The sequence below is a fragment of the Hemiscyllium ocellatum genome, chromosome 34 (assembly GCF_020745735.1).
Source record: "Hemiscyllium ocellatum isolate sHemOce1 chromosome 34, sHemOce1.pat.X.cur, whole genome shotgun sequence".
Classification (NCBI taxonomy): domain Eukaryota; kingdom Metazoa; phylum Chordata; class Chondrichthyes; order Orectolobiformes; family Hemiscylliidae; genus Hemiscyllium; species Hemiscyllium ocellatum.
Genome location: NC_083434.1, coordinates 33,530,754 through 33,546,858, shown reverse-complemented (window position 1 = coordinate 33,546,858; position 16,105 = coordinate 33,530,754). Strand labels below are relative to the sequence as shown.

The following is a 16,105-nucleotide window of genomic DNA, read 5'->3' as shown; positions in this document are numbered from 1 at the left end:
CAGCGCTTCTGATCTGGCTCCTGTTGCTTTCTTCTCCTGGCTGTCACCCATCTATTTGGCTGAACCCTTGTGATCAGATCCCTGAAACTTCTCTCTATAAAACTCTCTGCCTCCTACCTGCTCCTGAGTGTCCAACCAATCCATGTGGTGCGAGAAGAGCTTCAGATGGACACTTCCTACAGATTAGTCGTTGGGGACATTTGACTGCTCTCTGATCTCCCACATCTCACAGGAGCATACCACTCCACTCTCTGCTATTACTGTCCCTCAGTAATACTGTCCCCTATTGCTGTAAAGTGAGACCTGACCTGACTTTACCTTCATGTTGCTCACACTCAGCAAAATCCAATGCTCACCAAAGCCTGCCCTTTGACCTCCCAACCCCTCTCCAAGATGGACCTCTAGTTGGACGCTCTTTCTCCTGGTGAGCACCGAGTCCTCTACAATCCCCTTCTCAACTGTGAGCAAGCAATCTCTCCCATTGTCGTCCTCAGTTACCTCACTACTGGCCTGGTGTAACTGACAAACTTGTGCAGTTCTCAACTTGTAAATTCAGAAGTTTCGCTTTTGTATTTGAAGCTGCCATATGACAAACTATAAGAAAACCTCCTTTGCCCCAACCCTTTTGTTTATACTCATGAACCTTCTGTGTGCCACATTCTCCACAGCCTGTCCTGTTAGTTTTGCTTTCAATCTCTCATGTTGTAGCTTAATGATTTTATTTCTGAAAATCCATTAGATCTGTTGCATTTCTTTCATCTATAAAGGACTCTAAAAATTTGCCACAAATTTTATGCTTGTCAAGCATAACCTATATTTTAGAACCTCCTGCTGAATGATCTTAATACTCTTGCCAAGTACTTAGTAATGTAATTCAGTTTGTATCCTGTTCAGAGAACAGTTTAAAATATAAATGATTTAGAAAATGTAGGTGTTTTAGGTTAAAACATTACATATTACAGCAATGGCCATCTTTGGTCATGTCTCACACAGGTGCAATAATGCTTGGTTAGATGACAGCACACATTACATGGATACTTACAAAGCTACCAAAACTTATATCAAATGCTTACATCTAATAATTCCACACATCCACATAAAGTGTTAATACAAATTTAATCCCAATGTGACCTCACTCAGGAATTAGTTATCCAAACTCCCAAAAAGAAATGTTACCTACCTTGGTGGGATCTTTCCCTGTTCTTCAGACTAAGCCTCCAATGAGCTCAGTATTAGCCTGGGTTTTCAGTTTGGGGAAGGGAGCAAGAGAAAACAAAGTGGGAGGAAAAACAAGCAGGTCAGGCAATGTCAACAGTATCAATGTGACCGATGAATTTTTTTTCCCTCCTTCAGTCGCAGAGTTTTGCCAGCTATTCTCTTTTCTCCTTCAAACATGGTGCGTGTTACTCTTATCTGTGGGGTCAACTAAACAAAATGGAAGGTCTGATGTATTTTCAACAACACAAAAACAAAATTGGAATCGCTCCTCAGCCACTGGGCGAGGATTAAATATATCGGTTATCAGTTTACGGTCTAATACATCCCTACCAGGGGCCCATAAATTTATTTCTGGCGCAGAGATGGAATAAGGGCATGCTCCATCCACTTTAGCATTATAGTGCCTCTGGGAATGGTGCACCAGGTGCCCTTTGGCATTAGTGCCCCTACCTCTGGAAGGGGTTCAAGTCTCACTTGCTCCAGAGGCATGTATAACATTCCTCACAGGTTGATCGGAAAAATGATAAAAGTAAAAACAAATACAAGAAGCTGGAAATCTGAAATAAGAACAAAGTATGCTGGAAAACTCAGGTCAGGGACAGAAACAAGTTAACAATTCAGCTCGATGACCTTCCATTGCTATTTCCCTTGACCTGTGATGGAAGTGTTAAATTGGGGGCTCGAGGGGGGAGGTTGTCCAGAACAAAATGATTTGTGATAAGGTGGAGGTGAGGGAAAATTAAACAAAATGTTATGATGCAAAAGCTGGAGTGTGCAACAGTGGATAGAGTGAGGAAACAAATACACAGCATCCATGAGGCATGGTGGTGACAGCAAACCATCGGAATACAAAATTAAGTGGAAAAGATAGGAACAAGCTGAAGACCAAACTAGCCAGAGGATAGAGAACATTGCAGACAAGATTTTTAATGACTAATAGGTTGTAGGGTTATGAAGATTAGTTAAGAAATGGAGTTCAGGCCAAGGTGACATGAGTCATGGTCATATTGGAAGGTACAGCTGGCTCAAGGGGCTGCACAGGATACTCCTGGGCCTAGTTCGTTCTAAGCTGCGGGCAGAGATGATGATATACAGCTGAAGTCCATTATGGTACAGAATCCAAATCAAGGGATGCAGCTCCTGCCCTTTCCCCTCCCTGCCTTCTCACTGTCACTGCCAAAGGGAGGTTCCAAACGCTTCCTAGCTGACACTTGCTTCGGCATTAAGTCCCCACTTAACCTTGAGTCAGGTCAGTCATCTGCTTAATGTTACAAGGTTCACCATACAACCACTTGTTAGACCTCTTGTTCGGTACACAGTCCACTTGCACAAATTTCTAACTCTGCCAACATGATCAGGGTCAGTGCACCCCTTCCCTCGATTCAAAACAGAACAATGCAATCTCACATTCACAGCTCACATGATTCCTGTATCAGACTGACCGACCCCTTCACAGACAAGCTTTAATCAATCCTAAAGTACAACATCAAGTTTCAGATCACTTATTTTATTTCTCTGTCTTGTTCCATGTTAATCTTTCTTCCCATGACTTGCTGCAGTGTTCCAGTGAATCTCAACCAAGCTCAAAGAACAACCACTTTCAGTTCAACAACTTCCAGTCACCTCTGCCTATCTTTTGTTTATTGGAATGATCTTTGTTGGGATTCTCCCCATCCTTTCATGTTGTACTGAGGTTTGGTTTATGTAGCAATTTACCTCAGTTGGATACAACTTATGTTTTTTTTACTATCTACCGTTACACAATTTCTGGCTATTGCATCAAGGAATGTTTTGTTACTTCAACACTCATGACCTCTACATAGAACATATAGAACATAGAACAATACAGCGCAGAACAGGCCCTTCGGCCCTCGATGTTGTGCCGACCTATGAACTATTCTCAGCTCGTCCCCCTATACTATCCCAAAATCATCCATGTGCTTATCTAAGGATTGTTTAAATCTCCCTAATGTGGCTGAGTTGACTACATTAGCAGGTAGGGCATTCCACGCCCTTACCACTCTCTGAGTAAGGAACCAGCCTCTGACATCTGTCTTAAATCTATCACCCCTCAATATGTAGTTATGCCCCCTCATACACACTGACGTCATCATCCTAGGAAAAAGACTTTCACTGTCTACCCTATCTAATCCTCTGATCATCTTGTATGTCTCTACCAAATCCCCTCAGCCTTCTTCTTGCCAATGAAAACAGGTTCAGGTCTCTCAGCCTTTCCTCATAAGACCTTCTCTCCAGACCAGGTAACATCCTGGTAAATCTCCTCTGCATCTTTTCCAATGCTTCCACATCCTTCCCGAAATATGGGGACCAGAAATATATACAATATTCCAAGTGTGGCCGCACCAGCGCTTTGTATTATTTGCAGCATGATATTGCGGCTCCGGAACTCAATCCCTTTACGAATGAAACTTAACACACTGTATGCCTTCTTAACAGCACTATCACCCTGGGTGGCAACTTTCAGAGATTTATGTACAGGGACTCCAAGATCCCTCTGCACATCCACACTACCAAGAATCTTTCCATTGACCCAGTACTCTGCCTTCCTGTTATTCTTCCCAATGTGCATCATCTCACATTTAGCTGCATTGAACTCCATTTGCCACCTCTCAGCCCAATTCTGCAGTTTATCCCAGTCCCCCTGCAACCTGTAACATTATTCCACACCGTCCATGACTCCACCAACTTGAGTGTCATCTGCAAATTTACTAATCCAATAAACCGCTCCTCTTCCTGCTCCACCCTCCCTTCAATTAACTTCAAAAAGTTTCTATATCTTTAGCTCGGATGAGAGGTCATCAACTGAATTCAACCTGTTTGTCTCCCTAGATTCTGTCTGAAACAAATTCTGTGAATAGACACAAAAGGATGCAGCATTTGATATCTACAAAGATGTTTAAAATGAATAACTGAACACATTTCAGTTCCCTGGTACCCACTTGCAAAACGATTTGCTCATTTGTTTTCCCATAAAGAATCACAGCTAACGTGTTAAAAAAAAGTTTTTTTTTCTGCAATTAGAAACCCAACATGGAAAAGCTACGGTGAAATAGTACCGGAGAAACTGGCTCTATCTGCTTATAGAGAAACAACCAGTCTGGTGTGCCTCTTCGAAGAAAAGCCATGTTGAAAGTATATTAAATCAAATCCAAAGAGACAAGGTCAGTGTCATCCTGTTGAGTTCAGAATGGAATCGCAAATCCACAAGACGATGCATAGCCTGGGTTACTCGCCTTTAGTAGATTATTGAAAGGAGGGGTAAACGTTTACAAATACAAATGGGACTTTCGAATGAAAGAAACAAACAAACAAAGTCAGTAGGGATCAATATCCTTCAGTCTTCACTGCTGGTCAAAGCAGGAACGATCATGCAGGTTAAAAATTCACTCATGTTTAGGAAGATATGCAACAGCCATTTCCTCAGTGCAGTATTGAAAGAGTACTTCAGCTACTGGAGATGCCACCTATCCAGATGAGCTTTTTAAGTTGAGGCTGCTGCTTGCCAGAGTAGGCAAAGATCTCACGGCAGTGTTTCAAAGGGAAAACAGATTTCACACCCTGGCCAACGTTTACTTCCCCCATCAACACCAGAGTCGGTTAATTCATCTTGACAAATCATGGGATTTTGCTGAGCAGACCGAGTGCCAGGTTTTCATGTGGAGCAGTGGCTCGACTACAAACCCTCATCAGTCAAGTTGTTTGGAAAGTCCCTAGGATGTGAAAAGCAAAGACCTGCCAAAGATACACTGATTTTCTGCTCAGTAGAAAGGCTTAAATAAGTTGTGCTCACATAAACTTGGAATCCGAATTCATTTGATTCTCAATTTGGTAATTACAAACATTAGCAACAGCTGTTCCAACTTCACTCCACTCTCATGTTTGGATGCATAAAGCATCTTCCCAATTTGTGGAATGCAACAGCAACAAAAGATCAACTATTTGCAAATTCACAGGCAGTCAACTTTCCAGCTAAACATCTGCATGGTAGTGAAACTGCAGATCTTCCAGTTTAGGTATGCGAAATAAAAGGATCGCATAACAGTAAATCAAAGATGTTACTTTCTCTTAAGAAAACCAGAAACAAGGAGTCATTCTCAAACAGCACAGCTAATTCTGGTTGCCTGTTAAAATTAGAATAATTTATTTCCGAAAAATTGATGTGCAATTCCCAGAAAAGAGTGATGGGATTTGAAGCCTGGCCTGACTGGACAAATAGTAAGCATGCTGATATTTCTGCCAGGATATGCCTCGTTTTAGTGCAGCTGAGCTGGTTACATTTGAGGGACCAAATTATCTGATGTGTTCACTGCTTTTGGGAAGTAGCATTGAGATATCGATTCTGTTATTGATGTTGTCAGCATACAATGTGTGCAATATTCGGTCCCTCCAACCTTTGATAAATGGACAAATCAGAATATATAATCACGGCAAACAGGGCAGGTTGAAGTGACTGAAGGGCTGACAGCTGTAGAGTGGGAATGCCACTCAGTTTAAGGATCTAGGCAGCTACAGCTCCGTGTTCTTAATAATATGTAAGAATGTGAAGGGGCTTTTGGGCCACAGTGGCACTGCCGCTGCCTCTAAGCAAGGAGGCTCCAGAGGTATACAATAACATTTCTAAACAGATTGATTAGTTGAACAAGGCTCCTGATGATGTTTTGCTCACGGGATGTTGGACAGAGTTGGCTTGCATTTTGCAACTACACATTCTCAGAAAACAGTGTAGGTTATGTGGGCCTGGGTAGTAAAATTTTATATTTCAGCATATATGTTGATCAAACTAGTAACTTTTGTATTTGGGGTTTGCAAATATTTGTCAACTGTGTAGAGTTCCAATTTTGTATTTATTTGGGGTAAAATCCAGCAAGCACATGCCTAAGTTAGCTCGCTGAGCTGGAAGGCTTGTTTTCAGACGTTTCATCACCATGACTAGATAACATCATCAGTGAACCTCTAGTGAAACAGTGGTTTAGATTAGATTAGATTACTTACAGTGTGGAAACAGGCCCTTCGGCCCAACAAGTCCACACCGACCCGCCAAAGCGCAACCCACCCATTCCCCTACGTTTACCCCTTACCTAACACTATGGGAGGAAACCGGAGCACCCGGAGGAAACCCACGCAGACACGGGGAGAATGTGCAAACTCCACACAGTCAGTTGCCCGAGTCGGGAATTGAACCCGGGTCTCTGGTGCTGTGAGGCAGCAGTGCTAACCACTGTGCCGCCGATGGACCCAAAGTACGTGGATGACACTACTGTCATCACAAAACGGAACAAATTAGAGAAAACATACAACACCAACAATAGACTGACAGGCATAAAATTCACAAAAGAGAACGACAGACTCCCATTCCTAGACGTGACAGTTGAACATACAGCTAAAGGAGAGCTTCAAACCAGTGTCAACAGAAAAACAAACACTGACCAAATACTAAACTTCAGAAGCAATCATCCTGACACCCACAAATGGAGCAGCATCAAGACATTATTTCAACAAGCTACATCTCACAGCAACACCCAAGAACTACAAACAGCCGGAGAAAAACCTATGCAACATTTTTTTAGAAAAACGGGTACCCAATAAACACAATCCACCGATTCCTCAGAAACAAACTCAAACACAACCAAAAACTATAACCACATTGCTTTACATCAAAACAAATCAGAAATGACTTCCAGACCCCTTGGAATCATGGTAGCTCACAAACCTACCAACACACTTAAACAGCGACTAGTGAACTTAAAGGATCTATTAGATACTATCAGCAAAACTAACGTCATTAACAAAGTGCCATGCAAGAACTGTAAAAAATACTATATTGCACAAACTAGTAGGAAATTTGCCTCCAGGATACATGAACACCAACTGGCCACCAAAAGACACGAGCCACGCTCACTAGCTTCCATGCATACAAAGGAGGACACTACTTTGACTGGGACAACACACACATCCTAGGACACGCAAAACAAAGACATGCATGAGAATTCTTAGAGGCATAGCATTCTAACCAGAACTCCATCAATAAACACATCAACTTAGAGCCTATCTCCCTTCCCCTGAAAAAAAGAACCAGAGATGACATCACCCACCGTAAGAAACCAAGACCCATAAATTGAGAGGTGGGACATACCACTGGAGACTCTCACTGATGTTACCTTGTCATGGTGACAAAATATCTGAAAACAAACTGTCCAGCTCAGCAAGCCAACTTACATACTTATCAACCTGAGCTATAAATCTTCTCAAAAATTGCTACGCACATGTCTGGCATAGAAATGTGAGCGCGTGTGAATACATCTCAAACAGTTCAAGGCTGCAAAACAAAATGCAAAAATTGACTGTAATAATCAAGTGATGATCAAGTGATGTGGCACTCTAGCACAGTGAGACCTCCCAGGAGAACACGACTGAGGCAGATTCAAAATCTTGGACTGGATGAGGGTCAGATCAGTCCGGTGATACCCTACTTTATGCACCGCAATTTGAAAATCCTTGGATAGACAATTAGTCTCAATTTCAAGATTTTTTCTACCTGGGCTTGCTGACTGAAACAACTCCCTGCACTGGCTACCACCAATGAATGTAATTTGTATATTCAGACAGCAAAACATGCATCATGAAACTCAATGTAATTTCCAGCTCTGGTATTGGAATCCTGCAGGAACAAACAATGGGACAGCTGAATTACAAGTGATAGTGAGCTGCTGTTTGGAAATTGGGACATGTTCAGCAGTGTGGGCTCGATTTTTCATGTTTACAAACACACAACGGCCTTGAGCATAACCACCCATCCAGAAGGGCAAGGACACTGACTGCCCAAACATTCAGAAATCAGAGACCAAACAATCACAAAGCAACCACAACTGTTTTTCCATTCCAATCGCTGTGCAAAGGAATCAACTCGAGAACAGATTTCCTACAAGAAATTGTATGCATGATCATTTATGAAATGTATCATGTTCAATTATTTTGTAAAGGTTCACACCTACTTGTTTAAAAATTTAACTTTCGAATCCAAGTACATTTGATTAAACAGTCTGTGAATAGGAAAAGAGTCCTTTACAAATATAAAACAGGATAAAAGCTTTAAACAAAATATTCCCCGTCTCAAACCCACAAAACGGATGCACTCAAATTGGACAATTTTCATTCACCAGATACCTGAGCCGTAATGACAGTAATCTCACCTCAGCTTTATATTTGGACCACCCTCCTGAATTCAGCCACAGTTGATGAGTGAAGTCACGAGTTGGGCTAGGCTCCTGTCTGCATTTTGCTCACCAGATATTGGACCGAGAGGTTGTTTTGCATTCTGCAACTCTATACAATTCTCAGAATGTGGTCCACGTACATGAACCTAAATGGTGACTATCTTTATTTCAGTATACAGGCTTGTTTTTGGGGTTAAACTCAGTAAGTACATGTCTGGCAATAAATCCTGAGACTAAAATGAAGGTAACACACAATGAAAAAAAATTGTAAGCTCTTTGAGTATACTTTAAATTTCAAAGATAACTTTATCTAGCTTACTCGTGATTTTACAAAGTGCACTTAAGAAATAATTGGCTCATGTGATTGCAAGATCAATGTACCTCTAACAGTTGCCTCCTCCTTTCTGCAATTATAGTTACTTTAGTCATGTCAAACAGTTGCATAAGAGTGAAGTGTTTTCTAGCAGAGAACTACACAATTCAAATAGTTTTACACAGGAATCGAGAGAGCAGGCTTTTTACAAGCACTTGTGTGCAAGTTTATAAAGTCTACATAGTTAGCTACTTTTCCAATTATGTACTTGGACAACAGCCTGCCATAAACGAGCTTCACTGAAACTATCCTGCTCTGATTGCTCTAGAAAAGCTGATAGCTCCAGTGGATCTGTTTTTAACGATAGATTTAGCCAGTTTCACTAGCCAACTTAAAGCAGAATTTTAAAACTTAGGGCGCACAGTGACTCAGTGGTTAGTACTGCTGCCTCACAGCACCAGGGTCCCAAGTTCAATTCCAGTCTCGGACAACTGCCTGTATGGAGCATGTACATTCTCCCCTCGTCTGCGTGGGTTTCCTCCAGGTGCTCTGGTTTCCTCTCAGTCCAAAGATGTGCAGGTCAGATGAATTGGCCATGCTAAATTGCCCGTAGTGTTAGGTGCATTAGTCAGAGGGAAACGGACCTGGGTGGGTTACTCTTCGGAGGGTCGGTGTGGACTGGTTGGGCTGAAGGGCTTGTTTCCACGCTGTAGAGAATCTAATCTAATCTAAAAACCACCTTGAGGTTTTCTTCAATATTTCACAAAAGGTAACTCAGTTCATCAGAGCTTAAACACCAAAATGGAATTTTCAATAGCGATCTCAATTAGAATGGAACATTATTTGCACTTGTTAACAACTTCAAACCAGGAATATAAAAAAGTCAATGGGTTAGCTGTTCATTAAACTTTAACTACAGCACGACATTTCACATTATTTTAAAGCCTCAGAATCAGCTCAAAAGGACAGTGGTGTGAAACACATCAACCTATATCTGTTTCAAAATCTAATTACATCATTAATTTTTTCTAGGAGAAAGTGAGGACTGCAGATGCTGGAGATCAGAGCTGAAAAACGTGTTGCTGGAAAAGCGCAGGTCAGGCAGCATCCAAGGAGCAAGAAAAAAAATCGACGTTTCGGGCATAAGTCCTTCTTCAGGAATTAATTTTTTCTACCCTTGGTTTAACTTTAATATTCAGGGCCTGAAAAGGAGTCATACCAGACTCAAAACTCTCTCCACAGATGCTGCCAGATGAGTTTCTCCAGCACGGCTTGTTTCAGATTTCCAGCATCTACAATATTTGGTTTTTATAATTTCTACATCCGTTGAACAGCTCTTCATTTTTAAAAACAGGATGAAGTTTTAACTTTTGTACCTCAGAGCTCAATTCTCTTTAAACTCCTTCTTTTCACTACTTTCTTAACTGCACCATCTGCATTATGTGAATATCCTCTTTGAATCAGTGAGCAGTACGTACACGGTATAATACCCCTATACGGTCAAAACAGTGTTCGCAAAAGAAGTAATATTATGCAGCCCATTAGATTACAGCTCCATTCAAGCAGCTATGGTGGTATAAGTGCAGTATTTATTTGGTTTCAGTCTGTTGTTTAGAGTCAGAGATGTACATCCTTCAGTCCAACGTATCCATGCCGACCAGTTGATTTGCTACAAGTTTGGACTGACTGTGTATTTCCATTAGAACATAGAACAATACAGCACACTACAGGCCCTTCGGCCCACGCTGTTGTGCCGAACATTTATCCTAGCTTAAGCACCTATCCATGTACCTATCCAATTGCCGCTTAAAGGTCCCCAATGATTCTGACGCCGCCACTCCCACATGCAGCGCATTCCATGCCCCACACTCTCTGGGTAAAGAACCTACCCCTGTCATCCCCCCTATACCTTCCACCCTTCACCTTGAATTTATGTACCCTTGTAACACACTGTTGTACCCGGGGGAAAAGTCAGTCTATCTATTCCCCTGATCATCTTATAAACTTCTATCAAGTCACCCCTCATCCTTTGCCGTTCCAATGAGAAAAGGCCTAGCACTCTCACCTACCCTCGTACAACCTATTCTCCATTCCAGGCAACATCCTGGTAAATCTCCTCTGCACCCTCTCCAAAGCTTCCACATCTTTCCTAAAATGAGGTGACCAGAACTGCACACAGTACCCCAAATGTGGCCTTACCAAGGTACTATACAGCTGCAACATCACCTCACGACTCTTGAATTCAATCCCTATGCTAATGAACGCTAATACACCATAGGCCTTCCTACAATCTCTATCCATCTGAGTGGCACCTTTCAAAGATCTATGAACATAGACCCCAAGATCCCTCTGCTCCTCCACCTTACTAAGAACCCTACCGTTAACCCTGTATTCCGCATTCTTATTTGTCCTTCCAAAATGGACAACCTCACGCTTGACAGGGTTGAACACCATCTGCCACTCCTCAGCCCAGCTCTGCTTCATATCGAAGTCCCTTTGCAGCCGACAACAGCCCTCCTCACTATCCACAACTCCTCCAATCTTCACATCATCTGCAAATTTACTGACCCACCTTTCGACTCCCTCTTCCGAGTCATTAATAAAAATTACAAACAGGAGAGGACCCAGAACTGATCCCTGTGGAACTCCACTTGTAATTGGGCTCCAGGCTGAATATTTACCATCTACCACCACACTGGCTTCGACCGGTTAGCCAGTTCTCTATCCAACTGGCCAAACTTCCCACTATCCCATGCCTCCTGACTTTCCGCCTAAGCCGACCATGGGGAACCTTATCAAATGCCTTACTAAAATCCATCTACATTACATCCACTGCTCTACCCTCATCCACATGCTTGGTCACCTCCTCAAAGAATTCAATTAGACTTGTAAGGCAAGACCTACCCCTCACAAATCTGTGCTGGCTGTCCCTAATCAAGCAGTGTCTTTCCAGATACTCATAAATCCTATCCCTCAGTACCCTTTCCATTACTTTGCCTACCACTGAAGAAAGACTAACTGGCCTGTAATTCCCAGAGTTATCCCTATTCCCTTTTTTAAACAGGGGCACAATATTCGCCACTCTCCAGTCCCCTGGCACCATCCCCATCGACAGTGAAGACGAAAAGATCATTGCCTACGGTTCTGCAATTTCCTCTCTCGCTTCCTACATGATCCTAGGATCTATCCCGTCAGGCCCAGGGGACTTGTCTATCCTCAAGTTTTTCAAAATGCTCAACACATCTTCCTTCCTAACAAGTAGCTCCTCCAGCTTACCAGTCCGTTTCATACTCTCCTCTTCAACAATACGGTCCCTCTCATTTGTAAATACTGAAGTACTCGTTCAAGACCTCTCCTATTTCTTCCGAATCAAAACACAGTCTCCCACTACTGTCCTTGATCGGACCTACCCTCATTCTCATGATTCTCACATACACGTTAAAGGCCTTAGGGTTATCCTTGATCCTACTCGCCAAAGATTTTTCATGCCTCTCTTAGCTCTCCTAATCCCTTTCTTCAGCTCCCTCCTGGCTATCCTATATCCCTCCAACGCTCTGTCTGAATCTTATTTCCTCAACCTTATGTAAGCCTCTTTCTTCCGCCTTACAAGACATTCAACCTCCCTCGTCAACCAAGGTTCCCTCACACGACCATTCTTGTTATGCTTTTTACAACACCAGTAATTTTGATTTAGTTGTGCCAATGCATTCTTTGTTCCACTCAAGCACGAGTGTTCATTGGGAAACAGCAGCTTTTTATGACAGTGTATTGATGCAACCATGACTCAACTTGGTTAAGGCAGAGTTAAATGCTGCTTGTCGATGCTTTGGTAGGAGCAGCTGTTATGGTAGCCATGCTGGTCTCATGCTGCCCTCAGATCCACCTGTAGCTTGGCTGCAACTCTCTGGGCTTTAAGACATTCAACTAGGCCAACTCTGCTTTCTACTGCTGTCCATTTAACCTTTAGAAACTGCTTTCAAAATCGTCTTTGTTTCTTACAACAGGATTCAATGGCCTCTTTCTGCACTGTGGGGATTCTACGAACATGCTGCAAACACACTGCCCAGTGGGAGGAAAGATGCTAATGAAAGTTAGAGGGTCATCTCTGGGACCGTAATGAAACTTTTACAATTACAGGCAGTTGTTTCAGAGATTAGCCTCTCCAAAGTATACCTGATACAACAAAACATTTAAACTTTGGGACCCCAAGTTTTTTTCACCTGATATGATTCACAAGCGTCAAAAAAAATTACTTTGGATACAAAATCACAAATTAATCTTCTTTGCTCTACAAAGGAATTGACAAAATTAAAAGATCTTTTTGCAACACTAATTCTCCCACTCAATGGCTTAACAGAAAGCAATGCGGTAGAGTTCACTTGTTCAGCTTATAGCAAAAATTCTACTTTAAGCTGCTGTATTTTTCAAGTCAGGTTAATGTGTACCCATCATAACATAATGCAATTTGAATGATGTGTTTATTATCTCAATGACTGTTGCCCAAAACAATGCCTGCAGCAATTTGAATCATTACCTCCCAAACAGACTGCAGGCAGTTGCTAAACCAACTGTTAAGACAAAAAAATGCAAATATTGCAGCTTTATTGATTTATTTCAATTTTGTTTTCTCCAGTACAGCCATAATACATGCCCAGGATTCAAACACGTTCAGACAATAGCTGCTGTTCTATTTGTAAAGCACAAAATAGTGTGCATCGTAAAACAACCCAATGATGCCTACTTTGAGTAAAGTGTTGCTGTTAGTTCTTGAACAGAGAATTAAGGTTATTGCAAGCCAAAAAGAAGAAAATTTGATAATGCAACTAGTCAGGGCCTAAGATGCACTTATTTATGGCCAATTTTAAAAGTGATCTTAAAACCAGAACCTTAAGAAAATACTGTACCAAAAAGTCTTCATAAATAGTTGTACAGCTGTTTTTTTAAACTGCAACCTAAAACTTTATTTTCCCCAGGCCCAAGTTAAGGTTTCATAATAGTTAATTACATAAATACACAAAAATTGGATGAATTAAATTCAACCTCCAGAGGTTCACTGACAAGTGTCATTATTAATGTCACATGTAACAAGCGCTAGACTGATTGTTCAGGTGAGATTATGCAAATAATTCAAACAGGAACACTGTTGCAAAGCCCTCTTTTCAATTCCACATTTCCAGGGATGGTGTTTAACTGCTGGTGACCATTTTGGTTTTCTACAGTTCTTAGCAGGTTGAGGATCAGAGGATTGTGTGGTTTATTGATGATGCTGCTTATAAAAGTCAACAGAAAGCTATGAAGTATGAAGTGCGGCCTAGATTCAAGTCAGACTATGGTCCTGCTAGCATCAGGGAGCTTTGGAAGAGGATGCTAGAGTGGTGAAGCAGATTACAGCTCACTGCCATCATAATGCACACGCGGAGAATGATCTTATGCAGGAAAGCGATGCAGTCCAAGCCTTTGCATGCAGCCTCTTAGCCCCAGCCTGAAAAAGCAGATGTTTTAATGGATGCCGCACTGGATTTTATTTAAGGTAAGGGCACTTAGAAGTTGCGCAGTCTCAAGTTCAATTTGTAGACTGATAGACAATTTCTATTTCTGCTCCCAGGAATTTAAGTTTAAAATTCTGAAATGTTCAACTACAGTGTTGTAATACTCCTTTTAAAGAAAAATGGTAGCAGACTTGAGGTGGCAAAGGAGGTACAGTCAAAAATGGTGTCCACAGCTCTCTCTGTCAAAACTGAGGTAGTCACCTTACAGAGGCTCAACATTCAAATAGGAAGCAGGATGATAAACAAATGGACCACTTAATGGCTGCATTTTTAATCTTTATCCAAAAATGTCGCTCCAAGAGTGACTGACACTTCATTCAAACCCTTATATCAACTCCAGTCCATAGTAGATGACAGCAGTTATTGTGCTTCAAGCTTAAAATTCCCATGATGTCTTGCAGATGCCTCATTGTCCGAAGAAGACTATACCAGGTCAATTAAATTTTTTCTCTGGCATTGTGGGGTGAAGACAGATGGGATCCATGTAGATTAGTTACCTGGGATGGAATACAGAGCACCAGTCTGTAAAAAATGCACCAATATTTACTGCTCCCCAAGAACAGCAAACTGGTTGCCAAGTTCTAGCTGAACGGACTGACTTTTAGAACCATCCTCCCTGGCTCTGTTTTTGTATTTCACCATCTCAAAGGTCTTTTCCATTTCTTTATCTCTGGGAAAAAACAATTTTTAATGATCAGCTCAAAAAATGCTCAAACACAAAACTAGAAAACGTGACTAAATGTTACCACTGGCACAGTCTTCCTCATTCTTTGAATGTAGTTTAACCTCCACATACAAAAAGGCTGCGAGTTCCTTTTAAAAATTTATCAGGTCACTGACCAGGTAATATGGTGCTCCTACACCCAAATAAAGAAAAGGTCCGTGTTCTGTCAAAGTCGTTAGGTTTATTGGGAAGCAACAGCAAAGAAAGTAAATGCACAAAAAGGAAGTCGCAAATTCTCTGGGAGCAGGAAATCGCAGGTTTGTATATGGAGGCTGAACTACATTCAGGGAGCAAAGACCTTACCCTGTAGCAGATATCTAGTGTTTCTCCTTTCATTCAACCTCCACAAACAAATTAGCTTTTCTGTTCTAATGACATTGACAGAAGCTGCATGTCCTATAGCTGTACAAGTCAGATTGAAGGCTTGAAACTCCTAATTATTCCATGCAGTAAAGATAGCATTCATAATGGCAGGAGCTCAATGAGGATTACACACCATAATGTATCCTGCTGACTGACCACATCTCACTCCAGTGGTTGCATAACTTTGCTTCCGAACAATTGCATGGACTAAATGACCCATCAGTTCTCCACAGCCAGCAGATAAATCCAAACATCACAATGGAGACAAATGTAAATCCACATCAGACAATCTTCAGATCTTGTCACTAAATAATTTAAAATAGAAGCATCAGACAGACTTTAACCTTGCACTGAATCATGACAAATCTTGTAAGATCTAAACACTCATTACGCAAGATCACGATGACATTTCACAATTCTAGAAAGTATCAGATTCCAGCCACATCTATTTAACAGATGATCCACATTAATGTGAGCTGAGAGCAAATACAGAACATAAGATTTACATCCTCAAGATGATCTGATTTTTCCTAACTTTGTATAATGCTAATAAAATGAAGCAACTGATGGCAGTAAGCTGGCTATGTTGTCAAATAGAGGATCGCAGGAACATTAAAAACCATTTGGTTTGAAGGTTCTCAACCAGCAGAGGTTAGTCAGGTCAAGAACAGCACAATCCCAGCAGCTCCCAGAACCATATCTT

At 41.5% G+C, this 16,105-nt stretch overlaps 1 protein-coding gene across 2 annotated transcripts in view; it reads right to left on the bottom strand.

Moving 5' to 3' along the window:
• The window catches only part of cdv3 (carnitine deficiency-associated gene expressed in ventricle 3), a 38,125-nt gene that overhangs the window by 3,699 nt on the left and 18,321 nt on the right, over nucleotides 1-16,105 (bottom strand). The window contains exon 5 of one of the 2 annotated variants that reach the window (XM_060850000.1): nucleotides 1,181-1,237. In XM_060850000.1, coding sequence (XP_060705983.1) covers nucleotides 1,210-1,237 — 28 coding nt within the window. In that variant the 3' untranslated portion in view covers nucleotides 1,181-1,209. Of the gene's footprint in view, nucleotides 1-1,180; nucleotides 1,238-13,348; nucleotides 14,986-16,105 lie in introns of those variants that run through there. The other variant, XM_060849999.1, reaches the window with a different exon arrangement.